Here is a 23,173-nt window from a genome sequence, read left to right as displayed (position 1 = left end):
TAATTTATCCCATTTACCTAAATAATTGTCATTAATATTCTTTTTAAATAACAGACTTTGCATTTATATACATTGGTCCATTTTATCTTATTTTGATTTTTAAAATTTTGACATGTTTACATCCATTTATGATAGTGTTACCTCAGTTCCTCAGTTTTAGGAGTCCTTCATTTAAATCATAATGTGTATATGGGTGTAGAGTATTGTTTTTAGTATTTATTGTAATCATTTTTCAGTTCTGTAATTAATTTGCATAGCACTCTCCAGTTGAATTAAGAGTGCCACACAAGTTGACACTTCATTTGCATTTGAAACTGCTTATTGACATGGATGGATTACAACAAGGATTCACCAAGCACAAGGACCCAATGGGTCAGGGTCCCCTAAGACCAGTCAATCTTCTCATCTTCTGAAATTCTTCGAGGATTCATGTAGACCCCTAAAAACACATCCGCAAACAGCCCAAAAAGTGACCATGCTACAAGGAAAGTGGTGCACATGCTTGGCGGTAGTGTGCGGTACACAGAATACCTAAGCAAGATCTATTCCTCATATTTGGAAGCACACTCCCCCTAGAAAGGTAGCATGAAGTCCAATTCATACTTTTATTCACAAGGGTTTGCATGATCTAAATTTGATTATCTACACAAATCTGTGAGGGTCCACGTACAAACAAGTGGTGCTAAAAACTAATATTTGGTCTGAGGAGATTCTCAGTAATGAACACCATTTATAATTCATCATTAAAGGAGTTACAATTAAACTAGTAACTGCTGGACTTTAGAGGTGCTTTAATTTGTACATACTTTCCATTGACGTAGCCCAGGCACATCCTGAAGTTCTAAAATCTCCAGATATCCCATGCTGCGTCCACCAACTGTACTTCATACACCTCGAGAATAATCACATAACAACCACCACACATCTGCAGCTGTCTGTGCACCCACAAAGGAGTATAATCAAAGCTAAGAATTTCTTTTTAAAAGGCCACAGCTCAGTCAATATTCTTTGTATTTTGACTGGTGCCGTATAGCGTTGTGTAGAACCAGCAGTACTTTGCAGTTGTAGTAAATTATGTTTCAGGTTTATGTGGCGCTCAGACCTTATTTCTGTGTGTGAACTGAAAGACCATAAACGCTTTATTGTGCAGCACATTTGATTGATTTTTCTCACTTCTTGCAGGCTCAGCATCGATTTGAAAGTGTGTGAGCTGTGAGTCGAACCCGGGTGTTTAAAATTCGAGCCACACATGTTTGATAATGTTGCATAATGCGGTGATGTAAACAGGTCTAACTTCTCACTTTGTCCCGCTCGTTGGCTGACGGCCTCCTGCTGCCGCTGACTGATGGGCCGTCTACGAGAAGGAGGGAGCAGTGAGTGATAAAGAGCTCGACAGAGTTTTAATTAATGGTGTCTATCCAAGGTCAGAGTCATCATGTCAGTGAGCTGTGGCCCCGCAATTGATTGATCACATTCTGCTCTCACAGTCAGGCGACACACATTGATCTGGATCTGTGGCCTGTTCCAGCACTCAGCATCCACCCTGCACACATTAACTCACTTTTCACCATCCATCCATTAACCTGTCCTGCATTAACCCATCCATACCGCCAATCAAGCATCCATCCGTGCATCAACTCTAATAAATTTTCTCCGTAGACGTATATTGTCAATAAATGCACAGCATGGATGTTTAAGAGAAGAAATCATATCTGCTGTCTTTATGCTGAGGTCCCTGCAGAGTCCAGACAGTAGAGGTATTATTACCTGTGCTACTAAAGTGGGACCTCCAATCAAACGATTGGGAGGAAAAGCACCCCTGCATGCTGATTGCTTGTACAGTTCATTGCTCTTCAGTCACTGACACTCTGTCACCACACAGTTCCAACTGACCGTCAGCGTACTGACCCCTGAAACTGTCTTCCATTAATCACAGTTAGACGACACGCAGCGAGCCGTGGTGGACGAGAAATGAAAGTTGCTGGAGGTCGGTCTGGACAGGCGGCAGCAGCAGAAGGTTCGTACAAAGGAATCAGTTGTTGCTGTTTCTCATATGAACCCAAGTAGGAACCTCAGTCTAGACTCTAGATAAACGCAGCAGTGACACATCAACATCAACACAACATGGGGCTCAATAGCTACGCTGATGACACACATCTTTATATGGCTGTGTGTCCTGATGACACAGAGCCAATCCAAACTCCTTTGAATTCCATTTTTTAAATCAAATTGTGAATGTCAGAGAGTTTTCTACAGCTCAGTCTGGAGAAAACTGAAGTCTTGGTCAATAGTGGTAAAACTTAAAGAGAAACTTAATGTGAAACTGCAGCACTGGCATCAAAACCATGTCAACAAGTGAAATTTCAGAACTCATCTTTGAGCGATCTCACATTAGAAACATAAATAAAAAACTGTGTTCCACCATTTGAAGAACATTTCCAGAGTACTGAGACACTATCGCATGCTTTTCCTTCTTCCAGGACTGACTTATAGTGTTCTTCCATCTAGGGACACAACAAGACATTAAGTGACACATTAACCCGAATTTAAAGTCACTGCACTGCTACCTGTGCTGTTGTGGATGTTTTTTGTATAAGCTCAAGTAGGAACCTCAGTCTGCATGCAAATAGATAAACACAGCAGTGAGGTCAACTGCGTGGGATCAAAAAAAACCCAGAGACTGAACTGGAAGGACATCCAGGCGTGGTGTCCATTCGATACAGCACAACTCCCACTGGCTGATTCACAATTATTTCTACAGGGAAGGATGCAAAATGAATATTGAGTTGTTCTCAAAGTCATTAATGACTGAATCTGATGCATTATGACCAATAAAATGTAAAAAGATGAGCAGACAGGAAGTCAGCCAGCCTGAAATATATTTATAGTGTATGCACTCGGTGTGCAGCTTTAATGTTAATGAATGAGGCGCCAACTTGGAACACTGCGTCTAGTTCTTGTCTTACATCAGTGGAAAGGGAGGGTACTGCTTGAGATTTTCTTTTTCCGATGCAAACTCTGAGAACTGACTTACAAAGTTATTGCAATACTGGAACGATTCTTAAATGATTTCAACATGCAATACCTCTTTTGGCCACAATGGGGCAACAGAAACAAATACATGAATCCAACTACAAACATCACATCAGCATTTTTACACTCCTCTTTATTTCTGATATTTGGTCTCTGCAACACTGGTAGCTGTAAAATACATGAATGTGTGTCCCATCCAGCTGTCAGTTTAATTTGCAAATCAGTACCGGACGAGAATGTAACAGGTTTTGGTTTGGCCATTGTTTAAACACAAGAAACCACATAGTAACTTTACCTTAAAAGAATAACAGTATAATTGGCAAAATTATTATATGAACCATTATGTGGTAGTTACTGACAGAAACATGTAATGGAAACGATAATACATGTGGCAAGAAATGCATCAGTGCCATTAATGTTGCCAGTGGAAAGCAATTGAAGGGACATTTTGTTAACCACGACATGCTGGAGTTTTTTCTTTTTGTTTGGCATTATTCATTGAAAAAAATATTTTACTTTATTTCAAGAAGAATATTGGACAAAAATGTCATTTATTAGGAATTCCAACATCCATTATTTTCATAAAATTTTGAAAATTCCAAGAAAGCACTTGGACTTTTCTGTAAATTATTTTGGAATATCTCTTTTTGAAGATTGGATTAATCTACAGTATGTTTCACAAACCTTTCTGTCTTTACATCAAAACATTCAGTTCTTCTAAAATTAGAATAACTTTGGAACACTGTGTGTTTCATAGAGTTTTTTTTAAACAAACACCCTACAAACAGCGGGAGTTTAATCTCCATAAAAACGCTGAATTCTTTGCAGCATTAAACACAGCTGTCCTAAAGCTTATACTTAACGCAATAAACTGGAATTAGAAGTGTGTGACCTGCTTAGTGCAGCTGAGAAGGAGTCACACAGGGAAACAGTCTTCACATGTTTCATGTTGGTTTTCTACAAATCAATCAACTTTATTTCTTCGAGCAGAGAGAGGAGGGTAATGACTATTGATCACATCTAATCCAGTTTCAAAAGTGCTCACAAAATGTTACTTTTTAAGAGACTAGTCGAGATTGATTTTGACAATCAGCGGAGCTGCTGTGTTTTTGTCTTTTGCTTTGATTGTGATGTGATTTCTTTTATTTAAAAAAAAGATAACTCTTGTTCCTCAGTGTGTCTTTCTGAGAGCAAAAATTGTTTAAAAAGTGAATAAAACAAGATCCACATGATGAACTCTACAAACATTTTCCTATTTAAGTCTCCTGTAGCTTCTTGATCAAAACAAAGGATGAATCCTATTTGATTAAATTCTAAAATGAAGCTGACAGCAGCATCGGTGTCATAATCTTCATACAGATATATTGTGGGCTGGTGAAAATAAAGGTGTATTGACAGTACAGTGCAGCCATATGTCAGTGTGCATACCTGTTGATGCTGAATATCTGTGAGGTACTGTCGTTTTTGCATCAATAGGAGTCGAGTTCAGCATCTTCTTGTGTCTCGATCTTCTACCACCATCTAGTGGACGACAACACACTAACTCATCTTAAGTTCAACTGAATTCACAGCACCACCATAAGCGTTTCTAGCCCATTTTTGGGCTTAAATCCCAGCACCCCTAAAATTTGAATTTTTAAAAAAAAAATTTGTATTGCATGTCCTTTTTTTAACAAACCAGAAAAGTGTAAAAATCATACAATACTTGCTTGATACGTAATGCTTTAACAACAGAAATACAGCCCCCCTCTTTCAAACAGTACTCCCAATGTATCTACAATAGTTAACCAACAGAAACAACCACACAATGGTGGTTTAATTCAACAGTGCGTGCTCGCTTGAGTTTCAACGGCTGAGTCGCATTGTCTCAGTAAGTTGCTTCACCGTCTATATTGTCATCACTGTCTGCAGCAAAATCTTCACCATTGTCGAAATAACTGTCAATGTAATCGTTTTCCTCTTCAATATCCTCTTCATCATACTCTTCTGCTTGAACTTCCTCTTCTTCCTCATTCCCAGGTTTCTTTTCAGTCTCATCATCCGATTTTTCAGGGTTTCTGTCATCATTCTTTGCCAGTGCATCTAATTTGCTCAGCATGTCTTCTGTCTCTTTGCGCGATATCTTCACTGGTTTCTTCTTGGTGCCAGCTTTTGCACGAGGTTTTTTAGTTTGTGGCATCAATTCTTTTGGAAAGAGGTTCCAGTCTGGAGTCCAGTTTCTAGCCCATTTTTGGGCTTAAATCCCAGCACCCCTAAAATTTGAATTTTTTTTTTATTTTTTTGTATTGCATGTCCTTTTTTAACAAACCAGAAAAGTGTAAAAATCATACAATACTTGGTTGATACGTAATGCTTTAACAACAAAAATACAGTCCCCCCCCCCAATGACTTTAATACACTTCAGACTCAGGATCTGGACAGCTGCATATGTTTTGCACTTCAAACTCAGCACATTAAGCTTGAAAAAAGAACGGATATTACAATAATGTTCCCAACCACAAAACCTGCAGTTGGCTTTGAAAGACATGTCTTCAAAAATATCACCAAAATGTCATCATTTTTCAGCCATAAACTGTATACACTGAAAGAATCATCAGATTTTTCAACTTTAAGTTCACTGGCAAAATAATTCAAATCAAAAAATTACCTCAAAATCTCTCTCTTTTTTTTTGAATTTGCAAAAAAACTAAAGCACTCTAAGAGCGCAGTACTCCACCAAGGCTGCTCAATCTTATGATTTCTGACAGATAAATCCCAATAAGTCCACAGATGTCAATTTGTAGTAGAATCAAAATCATGTGATCGTCATCATGCAGCTAACATGGTGCTCACTTGTCATAGTTACAGTGACGCTGTGCCGTTATCTAGCAATGATACAGAACTCTTTAACAAATCCGTGGATCCTGACTATAAGCTGCATCACGGCCAAAATCTAATCACGTGGTCCGTGTGTCATTTCTGACCTTCTTTGAAAATTTCATCCAAATACATTGTTCTATTTTTGAGTAATGTTGCTAACAGACAGATTCACAGATCAACAGACAAACGCATGCCAATCATTACATAACTCCGCCTAGGTTCTGCCTCCTTGGCTGAGTAAAAATAAACTACTCTCATCAGATTCAGGAAAAAACAGAAAGAGACAAGACACAAAAGTAAAGTATCTGTAGTCCATAGAACACATTTTTTCCCAGAGCCTGTAACACCTGTGAGCACCTGCAGAAGGTTGTATGTGTTTATTAATATAATGAAATTCAAATTAAAATAAATTTTCTTCATGGCATTACAGGTGTGTCATTCTGTACTTCTAGCCATGGTTGTACTGTGAAAAATGAGCCCACAGTGAGTCAATAGGTGACAGGAGTAAAACTATAACGTTTTAACCTTATTTTCTGTGATCAGACACGTAATTATACCTGACATGTTTCGATGGAGCCTTCCGTCTTCATCAACTTTAGACACTATGAACTTCATTGGATTAAGGAGTAAAACTATTTGGGGTTCAGACGGTTTAACATTTAGTTACCAAGTGTCCAACTACTTTCGCACCGTGATGCTTGAGCACTGTGTTTTAAAAAGGTTGAACCTGTCACAGTTAGTAGTATACATTTACTAAAGTCAATGATGACATTTTAAATGCAGTATTGATTATTTTAATTTAACCTGAATGTGGTGGAAAAACAGAGCCCGAAGAACATTAAAAAAAAAAACACAATATATTGTACATAATACATTTTTTAAGAAGTAAATATTCATGTAGATGCTATACCTGGCCTCAAAGCCCATGTCGAGCAGTCTGTCAGCCTCGTCCAGCACCAGCACATCCAGACTCTTTACTGAGCTGGCCAGGTCCAGACCGTCAGACTTCCTCCTGAACATGTCCTCCAGACGACCTGGTGTCACAATCACAATGTTGGCCCTAGCAAACAAAGACGCACAAATGTAAGTCGGCAAGAAAGACAATAATTCTGTTTGCTTTCTCTTATTAACTATTTGACCGTGGGATAGCAGACTTTACTTAAACAGCAAGAAATAGTGAATCAGATTGTTTATGTGCATATTTGCTTCAATCAAACTAAGTTACATTAGCCAAGTCCAGATATTGTGTAGACATAGACAAGTGTGATTAAATTCATTATCTGCAGATGTTCTCCACCTTTTCCCTTTCAAATAAGAAACACCTATCAACTGAAGGCCCTGGTACTTTTGGGTATCCAACAAGAACCTGCTTTTATATGAACCAATATCATTTGGTGAAAAAGCTCAAACAAAGCTCCAGAATGACACCATTAAATACCATTGTTATGTCTAGTTTTGATTGTTTTACTGTCTCGCTTTATTGTGCTCTATGTTTGGGTTAGGGCTACGTCATTATCAGCTTTTCCCCCTCATCTATGAAACACTTTGAACTAAGTTGTTTAAAAGCTGCTACACAAATAACATTTTCATAGGTTTGACTGACATACCCCTGATCCTTGAACTTCTCCATATCTTCTATTGGGTTGTTGCCACCAATTAGCAAAATCTGCCTGAAACACAAAAAGTAGAAAAACACAAAAACAGATGAAGAACAGGTTTCTGAGAAATGATGCCATTTCTAACATTTACACAACTGTGGTTTTTAGATGGCTGCACAGTGGATCGATGGTTAGAACTTTCGCCTTGCAGCAAGAAGAGCCCTGGTTTGCGTCCCAGCCTTCCCAGGATCGAGTTTGCATTTTCTTCCTCCGGACTCCTCCCACAGTCCAGAAACATGCTGAGGTTAACTGGTAATTCTAAATTGTCCGTAGGTGTGAATGTGAGTGTGATTGTTTGTCTCTATATGTAGCCCTGTGATAGAGTGGTGTCCCCTGCCTTCACTCTCAGTCAGCTGGGATAGACTCCAGCCCCCATGACCATATTGAGGATTAAGCGGTGTATAGATGATGGACTAAAGCTGAGAGGTAATGTTGGTTTTGCCATTATAGTAAACAGCCAGCATTAGGTAAGCAGCAGATCATTTCAGCTCAAAGAACATACCCTGCAGTGACCTTCTACTTACGTAAACTGGGGAAATTTCTGAATAAACTGCTCCATCACTTCACTGATCTCGAGGGCCAGTTCTCTGGTGGGAGTCACCACCAAGGCACCAACCTGCAGAGAACACCATTAAACGCGTTTTCAAGGCTTTGTACTTATGAGACGTTATCAATGAGCTTCGAATTTTTCCAACTCTGTGTGTTAGACAGCAACACTCCAGCATCCAGGAAAGAGCCTCCATCCTCACCTGCATCTTCTTTAGTTTCTCTTCTCGCTTCAGGAGCAGTTCTATAATAGAAATGACGAAGGCCAGTGTCTTTCCACTCCCAGTCACCTGCACTGAAATGAGTCTACAATTGTACAATTTCATTGAGCAGATGCTTTTGTCCAAAGCGACGTACAACACAAGCAAGAATTCAGACATAAGGAAAAACCTTTAGTAAGTGCAAAAAGTGCTTTGAGTGCGATTGGCCAAAGGTGTTGCCATCAAGTTGCAGAAGAAGTGCCAACCACCCCCCCAGCCCCCTTTTTTTTATGCATTTATTTTTTTCAACTTTGTCAGCGCTAAATAAGTGCTGGGTTTTGGACCACCTGACTTATTCTACCCCTAAGGTGGAGTCAGATTAAGTGCCTAGGTGTTCTCTGAACAATTGAGTCTTCAATTGTCTCTTAAAAGTAGAAAGGGACTCAGCAGAATGCACAGAGTTTGGTAGTTTGTTCCACCATTTGTGAACAACAGAGGAGAAGAGTCTGGCTAGAGATTTCGAGCCGTGCTGGGCTGGAAGCACCAGGCGCCTCTCACATGCAGAGCGAAGTGGGCGTGAAGGGGAGTAGACCTGGATCAGGGAATCTAGGTAGGCTGGGGCCATTCTTGTAAATGTTTTGTAAGCCAGGAGGAGAGTTTTGAATTTGATTCTGGCTGCAACTGGAAGCCAGTGAAGGGAGATGAACAGGGGAATGACTTGAGCTCTTTTGGGCAGGTTGAAGACCAGACGTGCTGCTGCATTCTGGATCATCTGTAGAGGTTTGACTGTACATGCAGGGAGACCTGCCAGAAGAGAGTTGCAGTAGTCAATGCGTGACATCACAAGAGCCTGAACCAGAAGTTGTGTGGCCTGTTGGGTCAGGAAGGGTGTGATCTGTGACACCCCGTCTATGCCCCCACCCCGCCACTAGTTCCCCCAATTTTAACGCACTACATACACATTCACATTTTGGGCTTACGGGGAGACTGGAGTGGGGGGTTCGTTACCCTCTGCTCTGCCTCACCTGCCCCCAATTCCATTGCACCACACACACTTGTATATACACTTGGGTGGGTCACATTCACGGTGCAGGGTTAGTGTTCGCCAGTCAGGGAACTGGTGAACCAAGTTACAGGGTAAGATCACAATAGGTTTATTGGCGTGGCCTCCGGGGCTTCTCCCTGCTGGGCCTGGGGGCCCGGGTTGTTGTGCCTCCCCTGGTGCTCCTGCCTCTCCCTCCCTCCCTCGGTGTCACATCTCTCCGGGCAGCTGGGGGTGGGCTGGGCTCGTTCGCCCTTGCAGTGCTGTTGCCCGGTCCCCTGTCGCAGGTTGCCAGGGGAGGGTGGTCTCCCGGATCTGGGGGTGGGAGGGGTAGAGAGGGGGTAGCTGGATGGGGTGGGGGGGCAGCCTGGTAGGGGGGAGGGTGGCTGGGTGAGGGGTGGGGGGGTGGCTGGGTGAGGGGTGGTGGGGTTGCCTGGTGGGGCGCCGTGGGGGTCCGCTATGGCCCGTTCTGCTGCGCGGGCCTTGGGGCTCTGGCGGGGGGGGGGGGGGGGGGGGGGGGGTCGCTCCAGGCTCCCGGGCTGGCTCTCTCGGTGGCTCCTGCGGGGGGTCTGGGTGGACCTCCTTGGGCTGGAGGAGACAGCTCCCTCCTTTTGGTGGAGGTTTTCATGCATGCCAGACTCACCACACCGGCACCTACCAAAACTCAATAGTTTGTTCCTCCGGTCGCTGAGTCAGTGGAGGTTGCTGGGTTAGTGTCTGTGGATCTCACTCTGCTTCATCTATCCTTCCTGTGGCCTCCTGACATCTTCATGATTGATCCAGTTGGGATTCTGTTGTATCTGGTGTTTGTGAAGGGTCTTAGATTTGTAACTGGTTTCAAGGTGTGAATTAAAGAGCACAAATAAATAAAATGCACCTTTTCTCTCAGAACACTGTCTATGCCTCACTTTTTTGTCTGTCCTGTGTTTGTTTTATGTTTCACTTGGGTGTGCACAGCCCTCAATGGCATAATGTAGGAAACAGCTTGAAATAAACATGATGGGTTAATTTGCCATGAGGACAGGTGATGGTCACAGTCACAAAGAAGAAAAAAATTGCATGAAGCTTAAGCAATGACACCATGGGTGGTTGGTGTCATTTGTGAGCGGATATGCAGACAAAAAAAAAAAAAAAGGAAGGGTCTGATCTTCCTGATGTTGTAGAGGGCATAACGACAAGTCAGATAACCACTCTGTACATCTTGACATTAAGAGAACAGCAGACCTCAGAGAACGGTACTACTTACAGAGCTTTGCTACAGAAAAAAATACGTCTTTTTAAATCTAAATTTCTGATAATAATAAAAATAATGATAATCGTGAGGTTTCCAGGCAGATTCCAGACTTTTTTTGGTCATTCAGTCAATTGGACACTGTAGGTCTGAAATAAGTCCTACATCTTGTCCTGACTGAGTTCAACAAATTAACTAGAAGTTCTAGTTAACTGGTTAAACACTTACCGCATCAGCAGCCACATCTTTGTTGCTCATAAACAGCGGAATACAGGCGGACTATAGAGAGAACAACATGAGATCAGAAGGCGTGTTTACAGCACAGAGTTGACACGATGTTTTAAAGTTACCGCTCACCTGTACATAGGGTTGCCACCTTTCAGAAACAAAAATAAAGGACGCCCACCACGACTCCTCGGGGCCACAGTTCAGTAAAATTGAACAGACATTCACAGATTCAGACTTCCGGCATCAATAACTCATTAGATATAGATTGTTAAAACATAAATGATGCCTCTTTCCCATCGTTGTAAGGCAGACAAAGTGCTACAAGCCCAGTTTTATCAAAAGTGGCTGCCTTTCAAGCTGCAGGAATAACACTGGAGCAAGTTGAAGGCTGCAGTGATTCTGGTGACAGTAAAGTGTATCAGAGTGAGGTTATTGAATATTTGTGTCTCTCTTGGCTGTTGCAGTGGTTTTGCAATTTGCAGACCGTACCTGTTCCCTCCATAGACCCCAACGTTATTTCTGCAACTTGAAAGACAGCTACTTTTGATAAAACTGGGCTTGTAGCACATTGTGTGCCTTACAACGATGGGAAAGAGGCATCGTTTATGTTTGTATGTATGGCGGGGTCCAGTAACGGTTCGGTGGGGTCCGGGGGGCACTGGGAGACGAGGACTCCCAGAGGAAAAGAAAATTCAAAAAGAGATCTCAAAAATGTCTCATTTACTTCTCCTAGACAACTTTGAGATCTGTGTGACACCAAACTGAGACTAAGGCTTATTTCTCCTGTGTCTCATTTTTTTCTCCTGAGCAATAAGATGCACTAAATCTCAGTTTAGTCTCCTTTAAAGTTTCAGAAGAGATCTCAACAAGCTCTCATATAATTCTCAGAGTTTCTCAACTTTTCTGTCTCTTTGTGATCTCAGGCAGAGAAATCAGAGAGCTCTCTCTAAGAACTCAATCTGTTCTCATCCCAGCTTCAGTTCATGCATCTCATACTAAGCTCAGAGAGAACAAATGAAGAGATCTCCACAAGCGCTCACTGAATTCTCAGACTCAGATCAACGTTTTGGTTGTTTTTAATCATCTATCATGTTGACTTTATTGTAATCCACATGATATTTTTTTTAAATTAATTAATAAAGATTCAGATTACTTTATTCATCCCAAAAGGGAAATTCATTTGTCTGTCAGCTCATCTACTATTTGCTATAGAATTATAAAGCCTGATCGCTGTGGGTACAAAGATCTTCTATATCTTTCCGTCCTGCAGTCAAGAGAGGGGCCCATCACGATATTATGAGTGGATGATCCGTGGTGTTTAGAATGATAAATCCAGTCAAGTGGGAGGAGAGGGTGACATGATTGAAGTCACCATATATTATTATAAGTGCCTCAAGATGTTTAGGCTGTATCCTGGAAACTTCTTATTTGTTGCAGCATTTGTAAGGTGTGTGTGTGTGCAGATTAATATATGCATAGGGTGGCATAGCTCAGTGGGTAGAGTAGCTGTCTCACACCCAGAAGACCGGGGTTCAATTCCAAGTCTGTCATGCTCATGTGGATCTGTGAGTGAGTCTCACATATTGCTCCATAGGAGCTCCACTATTGTTCATTTTCTTTTCCGGAGGAGAAATAAAGGAGCCATTAAAAACACTGTATTGAGATTAGCAAGGTATCTCCCACAAGTCTCAAGTATGACTCCTTCTAATTATCCTGTCTCACCTATTTCTCCTAGTGAATTTTAGGAGAAACATATGAGAAACCTTTAGACAAAATAGAAACTAAAATGAGGCTGACATGAGAATCTCAAATTTGTCTCCTGAGCTGTAGAAGAGCAAGCTTTGAGCAGTAAAATTTTCCTCTGGGCTGAACTGTCAAAGAGGATTTTCCCCATTGAATGACAGGGATTTGCAAGAACTAAATGATGTCATTGACCCACTTCAGAATGACAACAATGGTGGCAAAACATTGTTTCAGAGAACACAGCGGTTCATTTTTAATAAACTTGTAAATGCATGATCTCAGCATGACACGGACAACTGTATTACTGTTACGATCCAACCTCTAGGGGTTGACTGGATGCAACAAAATAACCAGATGGCATTGGTTTTGGTTAAGGGATTTATTGCTTAGTAGTAAAAGGAACGAAAAAGTGACAATAAAACACAAGACTGGTGGGTGCTGCCAAAACAAAGAACGGAATAAAACATAACGAAGGCTAACAGAGTATGTAACTAAGCTAAACACAAAGAAAACAACTAAACTCCCTAGCCAAACCAAACTACAGAAGCAACACCCACCACCAGGAACAAAAACTAATACAAAAGGTGTACAAAACGAACTAAACAAAACTGGTGCCTCTGAAGAAGTATACATACTGAGCACAGTTCACAAAAGCTCAAAATACAAAGTGGCTTCTACACACAGTTGACAGACTATGAATTGGAGCCTCAGTCTCCACTGACACATAGGGCTCCACACTAAACTAAAGCCAACATTAAGGTCAAAGTTGTCTGTAGCACCCACCACAAGTGCTTCCAGACCGAAAGACCACACAGAACCACAGTACAGAGCCACAGAGCAAAGAGGCACCAGGGTGGACTGGTCAAAATACCAGCCACCAAGACTTCTTCTTCTTCTTCTCTCTTTTTAAATGGCGGGTCGCAAACAACTTAAGGTGCATACCGCCACCTACTGCACAAGAGTGTGTATCATCATTCAGTCATTTCTATTTACCTATTTATATCTTATTTAATAACCCTGTGTCCCTCAGGAACACAAGTAGCGCCCTCCTCCCTTTCCTTATCTCTTCCCCCTCTCCTTCTGTTCCCAATATTCCAACTAGGCTCCACTTCCTACCCGACTCCTTAACTTTCCTCTCCAACATTTCCCTTTCCACTGAAAATTTCCTACACTGCATCACCACATGTTCCACGGTTTCTTTAACTCTGCATGTTTCACATAAATCATCTCCTCGTTTCCCTAACAGATACATGATATTGTTAAGCCCAGTGTGTCCTACTCGTAAACGTGAGATGACAATTTCTTCCCTCCTGCTCCTTTCTTCGTAGATATTAACTTTCACTGATTTTTGAATTTTATGAAATCCCCTACCCTTCTTATCTTCATCCCACTTTTTCTGCCATTTTTCCAGTCCTTTCCTTTTAATTATTGTTTCCCCTTCTCCTCTGCCTAATTGAATATGCAGTGCTATTTCTCCCTTAAGTGATGCTTTGGCTAATTTGTCTGCCATCTCATTCCCTTTCACCCCCTCATGTGCTGGTACCCAACAAAACTGTACATCCACACCACCCCGATGTAGTCTAAATAGGCTATGTTGTATTTCCATTAGAAGATCTTCTCTGTCTGAATTAGTTGTCTGTATACTTTGTAAAGCTGCTGCAGAGTCAGTGCACACCACCACCCGTTCTGGTCTGACTTCCTCCACCCACTGCAAGCATACAATAATGGCCACCACCTCTGCTGTGTAAACTGATAACTGATTCGAAATTCTTTTAGATATACATATATTGAAATCTGGGATAAAAATACCAACACCCACATATTCATGTTCATTTTTTGATCCATCTGTAAATATTTTAAGGTGGCTGTAATAATTTTGCCTCACATATGTATTTACTTTTATCCCAGTTTCTGCCCTACACCATTCTCTTTTCTTTTCTAAAATGCACATATCCACTTTTATTTCTGGGTACAACCATGGAGGAACATTACTTATTGGATTAGCTATTGCAAAATCCAAATTCTCCATGTTGAGCTGTTTCACCTTATTATTTATCTCCCATCCAAAGCCTCTCCTTTTAAATGTGGAATACTCCCAGCACTGTTTTAATGTATTAGTCACGGGGTTCTCACCTCCATACCCTTTTAATTTTACCCAGTAACTTAATGCAAATATATCTCTTCTTATCTCCAGAGGTACTTCTCCTGCCTCTATTATGACTGCATTAGTTGGTGTTGTTTTAATGAGTCCTGTACAGATTCTCAAAGCCCTATATTGTAACCTGTCTATTTTTTTGAGAGTAGTTACTGCTGCCGCTCCATATATTATACAACCATAATCTATGGCCGACCTCATCAGTGCTTTATATATGTCCAGTAATGCTTGTTTGTCTGCTCCCCAATTACACCCAGCAACAGCTCGTAAAAGGTTTATTGATTTTTTACATTTTGCTTCTAAATGTTGAATATGAGTTTTCCATGTATATTTATTGTCCAGCCATAGACCTAGGTACTTAAACTCAGATACTTTCTGCACAGGTTGCCCATACAACGTTAGATTTATATTATTAATCTCCCTTTTATTTGTTATTATCATGTAACAAGATTTACTGACTGAAAGTTTGAACCCCCATTCATATGACCACCTCTCTACCTCCTGAATCGCATTCATCACATTTTTGATTACATGAGTCACATTTCTGCTTCTCATCCATATAGCACCATCATCTGCATAGAGGGCTGAATTAATATTCCAATTTAGATTTGAAAAAATATCATTAATCATGATATTAAACAATATTGGACTAATGGCACTTCCCTGAGGAATACCATTTTCTACCTCAAAATCCTGAGACAACGTTGTTCCTACTTTTACCTTAATTTTTCTATCCGTTAAGAAATTTATTATCCAGTTATAAACTCTTCCACCAATACCCAATTGGTTAAGTTTAATGAGCAGACCATCTCTCCACACTGAATCATATGCCTTCTCAATATCAAAAAAAACAATAATCATAACCTCTTTCATTTTTAAAGTCTTTTCAATCTCATTACTCACTCTAACTAAGGCATCCACTGTTGATCGCCCTTTCCTGAACCCATACTGCCTAACATTCAACAATCCTTTCTGCTCTAAATAAAAAGCTAATCTATTTACTATGATTCTCTCCATCCATTTGCAAATATGTGATGTTAATGCAATAGGTCTGTAATTGATTGGATTTCCAGGATCTTTTCCTGGCTTGCTAAAAGGCAGAATAACTGCCTCCTTCCAACTCCTAGGTATCTGTCCCTCTCTCCATATTTTATTGAAAAGATTCAATATTATTTGCATTGTTACTTCAGGAAGCTGACGGAACATTGCATAACATAGTTGATCTTGTCCTGGAGCCGTGTTACCTGTGCCTTGCAAAGCTGTTTTTAGCTCTTTCATTGTGAACTCCATATCCAATGGTGAGCTGCAATTCTCTTTTACTTCCCAGATGTTTCCATGTTCCCTAAGAACCAATTCTCTCCTTTCCCTGTGTAAATCATCTAGATGATCACCACTATGAATGGCAGCAAAGGTTTTCCCAAGTAATTCTGCTTTTCCTTTATCTGAAGTAATCACCTCATCTTCATTAATCAGTACTGGGGATTTACCTGAGTTCCTGTTACCATTCATTTTCCTAAACATGGACCACACCTGATCTACCTTGGTTTCTCTCCCAATAGTGGAACAGAAATTTCTCCATGATCTCTTCTTTGCCTCTTTAATTATTTTCCGAACACACGCCCTTTTTCTTTTGAACTCTATTAGATTTTCTTGTATCATATTTTTCATGAGCTTTCTAAAAGTCCTGTTTCTTTCTTTAATTGCTTTAGTACATTCCTCATTCCACCATGGAACTACCCTTCTCCTACTCCCTGTTGTTTTCTTAGCAACATTCAAGTTTGCAGAATCTATAATATGTTCTGCAACCTGTTTAGCATTATCCTCTATATCACCTTCTAGACTGATGAGGCCTACTGTGACTTCACACCAATGTTTAAATTTCCTCCAGTCAGCTTTATCAAAGCACCATCTCGTAAAGGTGCAGCCCATCTGTTTGGATACCTCTTTAAGCCACCAAGACTAATGGCATGGTGGGACTTTATAGTTAGCAGGTGTGATGCCTGGCTGCCTCTGGTTGGTCAGAGGAGGAGGAGCTGGAGGGTGGCCCAATCAGGACGGCCGGAGGGCAGGCAGAACCAGACTGGAGTGCAGGTCGTCATCAGCTCTGTCGTCAGCTGAAACGGCTGGCAGCTGGGGTTCCAAAGGCTCTGCAAAAAGCCCCAGCTGAACCCACACACAAATTACTCCCAAACAAAGGCCCTACAAAACACCACCTCAAAACAAGACGGCACACCAATACTGGTGGCCGTAACAATTACATTGTCCTGAACTGCATTTTGCTTTGAAAATTATATTTTGTTGTGCTTTAAGACGGCAACAAGTAAAAGTGGCCCCTTTCTTTCTGGAAGCATGGCCTCTTGCAAACATTTAAATGTTTTAAAATTTGGTAATGGCACATTGTTCCCTTACGGCTGCAAATACACCTTATGGTAATAAGGTAGTTTTCTGTGTAGTTTTTATAATGTATAGAATAAATACTTCTTTGTACATTTTTATCTGAATATCTTACTTGAGTAAAAGGTTTTTTTTTCATCACTGCTGAGTATACAAAAACCTGGGGTCTATGTTGTAGCATTTATATTAAGAATAAAGATTGATGCTGTAAAATCACACTAAGTTTAATTAATCAATTGTCTTTTTGACTTAACATAATTGGAGGCACATCAAATTTTCACTAGCCACATCAGTCATTTTATTACTTGGATGATTCCATATCACATGAATCAGACAGTAAAACATCATAGCGTATACAGAAATACGGTCCTTCCAAATCTAAACATGAACATACACAACATTGTTTGTCTGATCGGAACAATCAGAAGCTCAGCACACCCTAAACCCAATAGTTGCAGGAGGCACGCAGTTATGGGACATACAATTTTATTTAAATCACTGGTGCTTCTTTGGATTTAAATTGCAGTGCACAGCATGTACATGCAAGAAGCCAATGGCTCAGAACTAGCCTTCAATTGTCACTTGGAGAAAAAAAAAATGTCTGCACTTGAACTTTTGCTAGCAGCTATTTAAACAAAAAAAGTGACAATATTTCAGCGCTAGGTTTAAAACATAGTAAAAACTATAATATCACAGAAAGTGATATATTGTGGGGGCGGCATGGCTCAGTGGGTAGAGTGGCCATCTTGTAACTGGAGGATTGCCGGTTCGATCCTCGGCCCATTGTGCTCATGTCAAAGTATCCCTGAGCAAGACACCTAACCCCTAATTGCTCCTGATGGGGTCGTGGTTAGTGCCTTGCATGGCAGCTTCCGCCATCAGTGTGTGAATGGGTGAATGTGACGTATCCTGTAAAGAGCTTTGGGTACCTTGCAGGCATAGTAAAGCACTATATAAATACAACCATTTACCAAAGTGAAACTCCAACACTTATGGCACTGAAGAAAGATCCATTCATTAAAGAAGCTAGGAAGCAGTTGTTAAATTCATCATCATCAGCCACTGCCTTTGCGTTTACAAAAAGCTGAAGCTCATTTGCACAAGTGTGTGCAATGGGTAGATGCTTGTCTTCGTCATGAACAAATGTTAATTTCGGAGTAGGATGAAAACCAATGGCTGGGACTTTGCTGCTCCCTGTAGCGAATGCCAGGATGTGACTGGGGCTCAAAGTCTTCAGGAACACTTCTTCTTCTTTGGTGAGGGTCCTGTCTCCAAATGTGTCTTTCAGCTCTTTGTCTAAAAGCAAAGGAGACCAGTGATGACTTAAGAGTCTCTATCATGCTGAGGCTTGACAATTCTGAATCAATGATTAACTGTCTGTATTTTTGTTTGTACATAAGTACATTCCTACTTACTTTCAACACATTGGAGACATTCCCTGAATTTTACCACCATCAACTCCTCCCAAGTTCTTCTGTTGCTCCCCAGAACAGAGTAGCTTGGTTTGAGAACAGCTGCTACATCATCAGCTGTTAGATCTTTGTCCTCCTGTGGTGTGTCAAGCGGTACATGCAAGCTGGGGTTCTCTCTCAGCAGTGATAAAACCTGGACAACATATTAAACACAATTAAAATGTGTAGTTGGGTTGAAATATAGAAGTTCATAAGTTTAGAAATCAAACTCATTTTTGAGTAGATATGATTTAAACTAATGTAAACACTAATAAGTTTAACCAAATTTCCTAATGTTATTATAGCTAGTTAATGAGCCGGCATGATACAGAAGTGTGAGGTTAACCTTACTCCATAGTGGGACAAGCCATCAATTAGCTGATCAAGACAGCTCTGTCGTTGCAAGACAGCATGGTAGAGTGGGGCATTTTTCACAAACACTTCTCTATTGGCCATGGTGACTACGCGTGGAAGACCCTCAACTTGAAATCACCATGAGTCACAGGAGCTCACTGCTTGGTTTAAATCATCCTGTGTGGTTGCATGCTGAACCTAAATATGACAGAACAAATCTTTCAAACCTTATTTTCCCAAAGCACTTCATTTAATCTTTATTTTCAGAAATACAATGTATACTGTGCATTATATTTTATGATCATTTTTCAATTACAAAAATGTTGGATATCATAAGTCATAAGTAAGTAATAAAATGTCATCATGTAGCATTATCACTTTTACCTGTTTATTTTTTTTTTTACCAAAGTAGTACAATATTTCTTACTATTACAGTAGGCATCATCTCAGAATATTGTGCATTATTCAGATTCTTCCTTAACTCAGGGTCACTTATATCATCAGGTGTCACATGAACTTGAAGGATGTCCCCAGATACAATATAATTGACTACATGCGGTGACAGGAATGCAGGTGGTTCCTTACTATGAGCGAGAAGTAGATACTGGGAAGCTGGAATCAGGTATAAATGCTGCTTGTGCTGTTAATACTGTTAAAGGTCATTTCAGCACCACGGACAGCGAGCTGTCGCCTGGTGTGGAGGGTGACAGTGTCACGGTACCTTGGACAGCGCTCTTACAGAGGGGCGTCTTAGAAACTCAGACACCTTATGTAGTTTGGACACTTTGTTTGCTCATTTGCCTAAAGATCGTGCGAAACAGTTAGCAGATGTAATTCACAGATTTCCAAGTCTTTTTTCAGATATACCTAGTCACACACACTTGATTGAACATGACGTGGACATGGGTGATTCAAAGCCTATTAAACAGAGATTTTACAGAGTCAATTCTGAGAAACGCAGGTATTTAGATGCAGAGGTTAAATACATGCTTGAAAATGGAATTGCAGAACCTAGTATGTCTAGCTGGTCGTCGCCATGTATCTTGGTTCCCAAGTCAGATTGTACACCTCGTTTTTGTTCTGATTTTAGGAAACTTAATGCGGTTACAAAGCCAGATTGTTTTCCGTTACCTCGAATCGATGATCTTGTGGATGAAGTGGGCTCAGCTAAATTCGTTAGTAAATTTGATCTGTTGAAGGGGTTTTGGCAAATACCTATGACTGAGCGAAATGTCTGCGTTTATAACACCAACAGGCTTGTATTCCTACACTATAATGCCGTTTGGTTTAAGGAATGCACCCGCAACTTTCCAAAGACTGATGAATAAAGTTATTGGTGACATGTCGGGTTGTGCAGTGTACTTGGACGATGTGGTTGTGTATTCTGATTCATGGGAAAAGCACGTGGAGCGCATCGAGGAGCTTTCCACTCGCTTGGCGGGGGCGAGGCTGACCGTCAACCTTGCAAAGTGTGAGTTTGCAAGGGCAACTGTCACCTATTTAGGTCGTGTGGTAGGTCAAGGAGAAGTCCGTCCATTTGAAGCAAAAGTTCAAGCAGTAGAGCAGTTTCTTGTTCCCGTGACCAAAAAAGAGCTTATGAGGTTTTTGGGGCTCGTTGGCTACTACAGATGTTTCTGTCAGAACTTTTCTTCGGTTGTTGCACCATTAACAAACTTGCTATGCAAAGATGTTAAATTTGTGTGGACTCCTCTTTGTCAGCAGGCGTTTGACCAGGTGAAGAGCCTCCTCTGTGCTGCTCCAGTGTTAGCTGTACCACGCATTGGTCACGTGGGTTCTGGAGCTGTGCTTACGCAACGAGATAAAATAGGTATTTGTAGGCCGGTGGGTTACTTTTCTAAGAAGTTTAATAAACATCAAGTAAACTATTCAGTAATTGAAAAAGAAACATTTGCATTGATCTTGGCTTTAAAACATTTTGATGTTTATCTTAATGGTAGTGCAAGCATTGTTGTACATACTGATCATAACCCAGTAACATTTTTGTCTTCGCTCAAGTGTCCCAACCAGCGTTTAATTCGATGGTCGTTATTTCTACAATCTTACAATCTAGATATTCGCTATATAAAAGGTATAGAGAATGTTGTGGCTGATGCTTTGTCACGTGCTCCGGTGTTGTAATGTCTTTGTTCTTCCTCTCTTTCTTTCTCACTGTCTCCTGCCCTTAATTTGCTTCTGTGTGCACCAGTTGCAGGGTTGGGTCTGTTGAATTAATTAGTTGTGGGAGGTTGGATACATTTACACACACACACACACACTTTGTTTATTTGGAGCACTTGTAAAGTTTGTAATGCATCTTATGTTGGTGGTGGCTTATTTGTTAGCACTGGTGGTTAGCGCAGGGTTCCATTGGGAACCTGCTTTTTGATGGGCGGGGGTGTGACGGCCCTCTGCTGGTGCTGGTTGGCCTCTATTAATGTTTGTATGTGTTAAGGTGGACTGGAGGAGGCGCTGGTGGCGATCTTGGGACCCGGCAATACTTCCGGCCCAGCCTCTTTAAAAGCCGGCTTCCGCTGCGTCTCCGGGAGAGCGGCAGAGAGGTGTTGGTTCTCTGTCGGCTCCGGGATGAAGTCGACCGCCCGGGCTGCTCTCCATCCTTTGCCACATGCACGCCATGCTACGCCGCTTTTCTTTCTTTAGGTTATGTTCTCACATTGTATTCTTTTGCATCCAACGACACACACACCTGATGCAGGTTATCTCACTGATTACATCCAACATGCATTACAGCTCACCTTTCACCACACTCCACTTACACTGACGACATGCAGACATCGTTTGTTTTCTTTAAAAGATTAACTTTGATTTAAATAAATAATTTAAACTATGCCGTTGTCCTTCCCCCTTTCTTTTGTTGCGGCCTGTGAGCCAGGGTCGTAACACTGGCCTCAATTTCCCTCCGTGGTGAAGGCACTGTACCATGCACTGTGTAAAGAAAAAAAAATCACAATCTTATTTTATTATTTTTCTCTCTGGAAATCAGGGCTACAGTCCTTCTGTGTGAACTTAACATTTGTAGTAAAAATCATACAGTCTGATGCAGAGAATAACTTGTACTTAAAAGTCAATGACTGTCACCATACAGCCCTGTAAAAAAGAAACAAGTGTTTTAACTAACGTCTTTGATACAGTGGACTTTTTTGCTGTCTGCCATCGTTATTACCTTCACTGGAGCCTTCAGCATCTTGATGGTGGAGCTCACTTTCACTCATGGAAGGTGACACTGTGTGAACTAAATTACATGATTTTATGGGCAAAAGAATGGAAATTAGATATCAGTAATAGGAAGCAAAATAATTCACACTAAATATGATTGATATTCATTTAATCAGTCACCCCCTTCAGTGGTATTCAAATACACCAGGGACAATACACATTTTTCCACACAAACATGCCATAATTCAGTGTAGGTCTTTAAGATTATCTAAGTAATTTCAGTGAGATAATAAAGGTTTTACAGAGCATACAACATTTTCAAAGACAACAGATTCAAAATCAGACACACCTCTCCTTCTCAGGGATACTGGACTTTCAAAGTCACTATCAGTGAGTTCCTCAGGTGTCTCCTGGAGAATAAAAGTTATGGTACTGTGTGATATACCATTTATCAAATTCTATTTGTCAGTGGCTATGCAGAAGTGTTGTGCTTAAAAATAAATCTATCTGAAAAAGACTACAGTCATTTATATAGAGAAGAGGAAAAAAGCAGTAGGCATATACTGTTGCTTCCATCTTACTGAATAATGTCCATATATCAAAAAGTATATCAAATAATGTAATATAAACTGTTTACCTGAATAGGCTTGTGTATTAACGCCAATATATAAAGACAAGTGGTTGAGCTAATCGAGGCAACTTCTTTTCCATCCCACAGAAAACTGCTGGAAACATTAGGTTTCATTAGTCTTTTGCATTCCTTGATTGTACTCAAGTACTGTGACTGGTCCATAGACAATCCAAATGTTTTTCTGAAAATGGCTGTTATCTCCTCTCGAAGTTGTGCTTCAGACCAGTCAGATGTGAAAGAGATCTTCCCAATAAGGCCATCTTGTGCCAATTTCGCTCGTGAATCTCCTCTGGGGATGCAAAATGTTGATGCTGAAGAAAAGGGCAAACATATAATATCTCTTGTATAGTGCTTGCAGGCTTTGTTTTTTCTCACAAAGCGAGATCTTTGAGGAACAGATGGGAGAGGAACCTGAAAACCAATGAAAACAAAAATTTGTGCATTACAAGAAATCTGTAAGTTTGTAGTCTGATG

General features: G+C 40.7%; 1 protein-coding gene across 1 annotated transcript; it reads right to left on the bottom strand.

The window, feature by feature from the left end:
• Nucleotides 1-383: 383 nt before the first annotated feature.
• LOC127530955 (ATP-dependent RNA helicase DDX55-like) lies at nucleotides 384-14,679 on the bottom strand. Its single transcript, XM_051938962.1, has 8 exons — nucleotides 14,674-14,679; nucleotides 10,798-10,848; nucleotides 8,300-8,386; nucleotides 8,075-8,166; nucleotides 7,500-7,562; nucleotides 6,803-6,952; nucleotides 1,302-1,354; nucleotides 384-439 (listed from the first exon to the last, which is right to left on the bottom strand). The coding sequence occupies exons 1-8, from the start codon at nucleotides 14,677-14,679 to the stop codon at nucleotides 384-386; spliced, it is 558 nt and encodes a 185-aa protein (XP_051794922.1).
• Between the last annotated feature and the right edge of the window lie 8,494 nt (nucleotides 14,680-23,173).

The sequence above is a fragment of the Acanthochromis polyacanthus genome, chromosome 18 (genome assembly GCF_021347895.1).
Source record: "Acanthochromis polyacanthus isolate Apoly-LR-REF ecotype Palm Island chromosome 18, KAUST_Apoly_ChrSc, whole genome shotgun sequence".
Classification (NCBI taxonomy): domain Eukaryota; kingdom Metazoa; phylum Chordata; class Actinopteri; family Pomacentridae; genus Acanthochromis; species Acanthochromis polyacanthus.
This window is presented reverse-complemented; position numbering and strand designations above follow the sequence as displayed.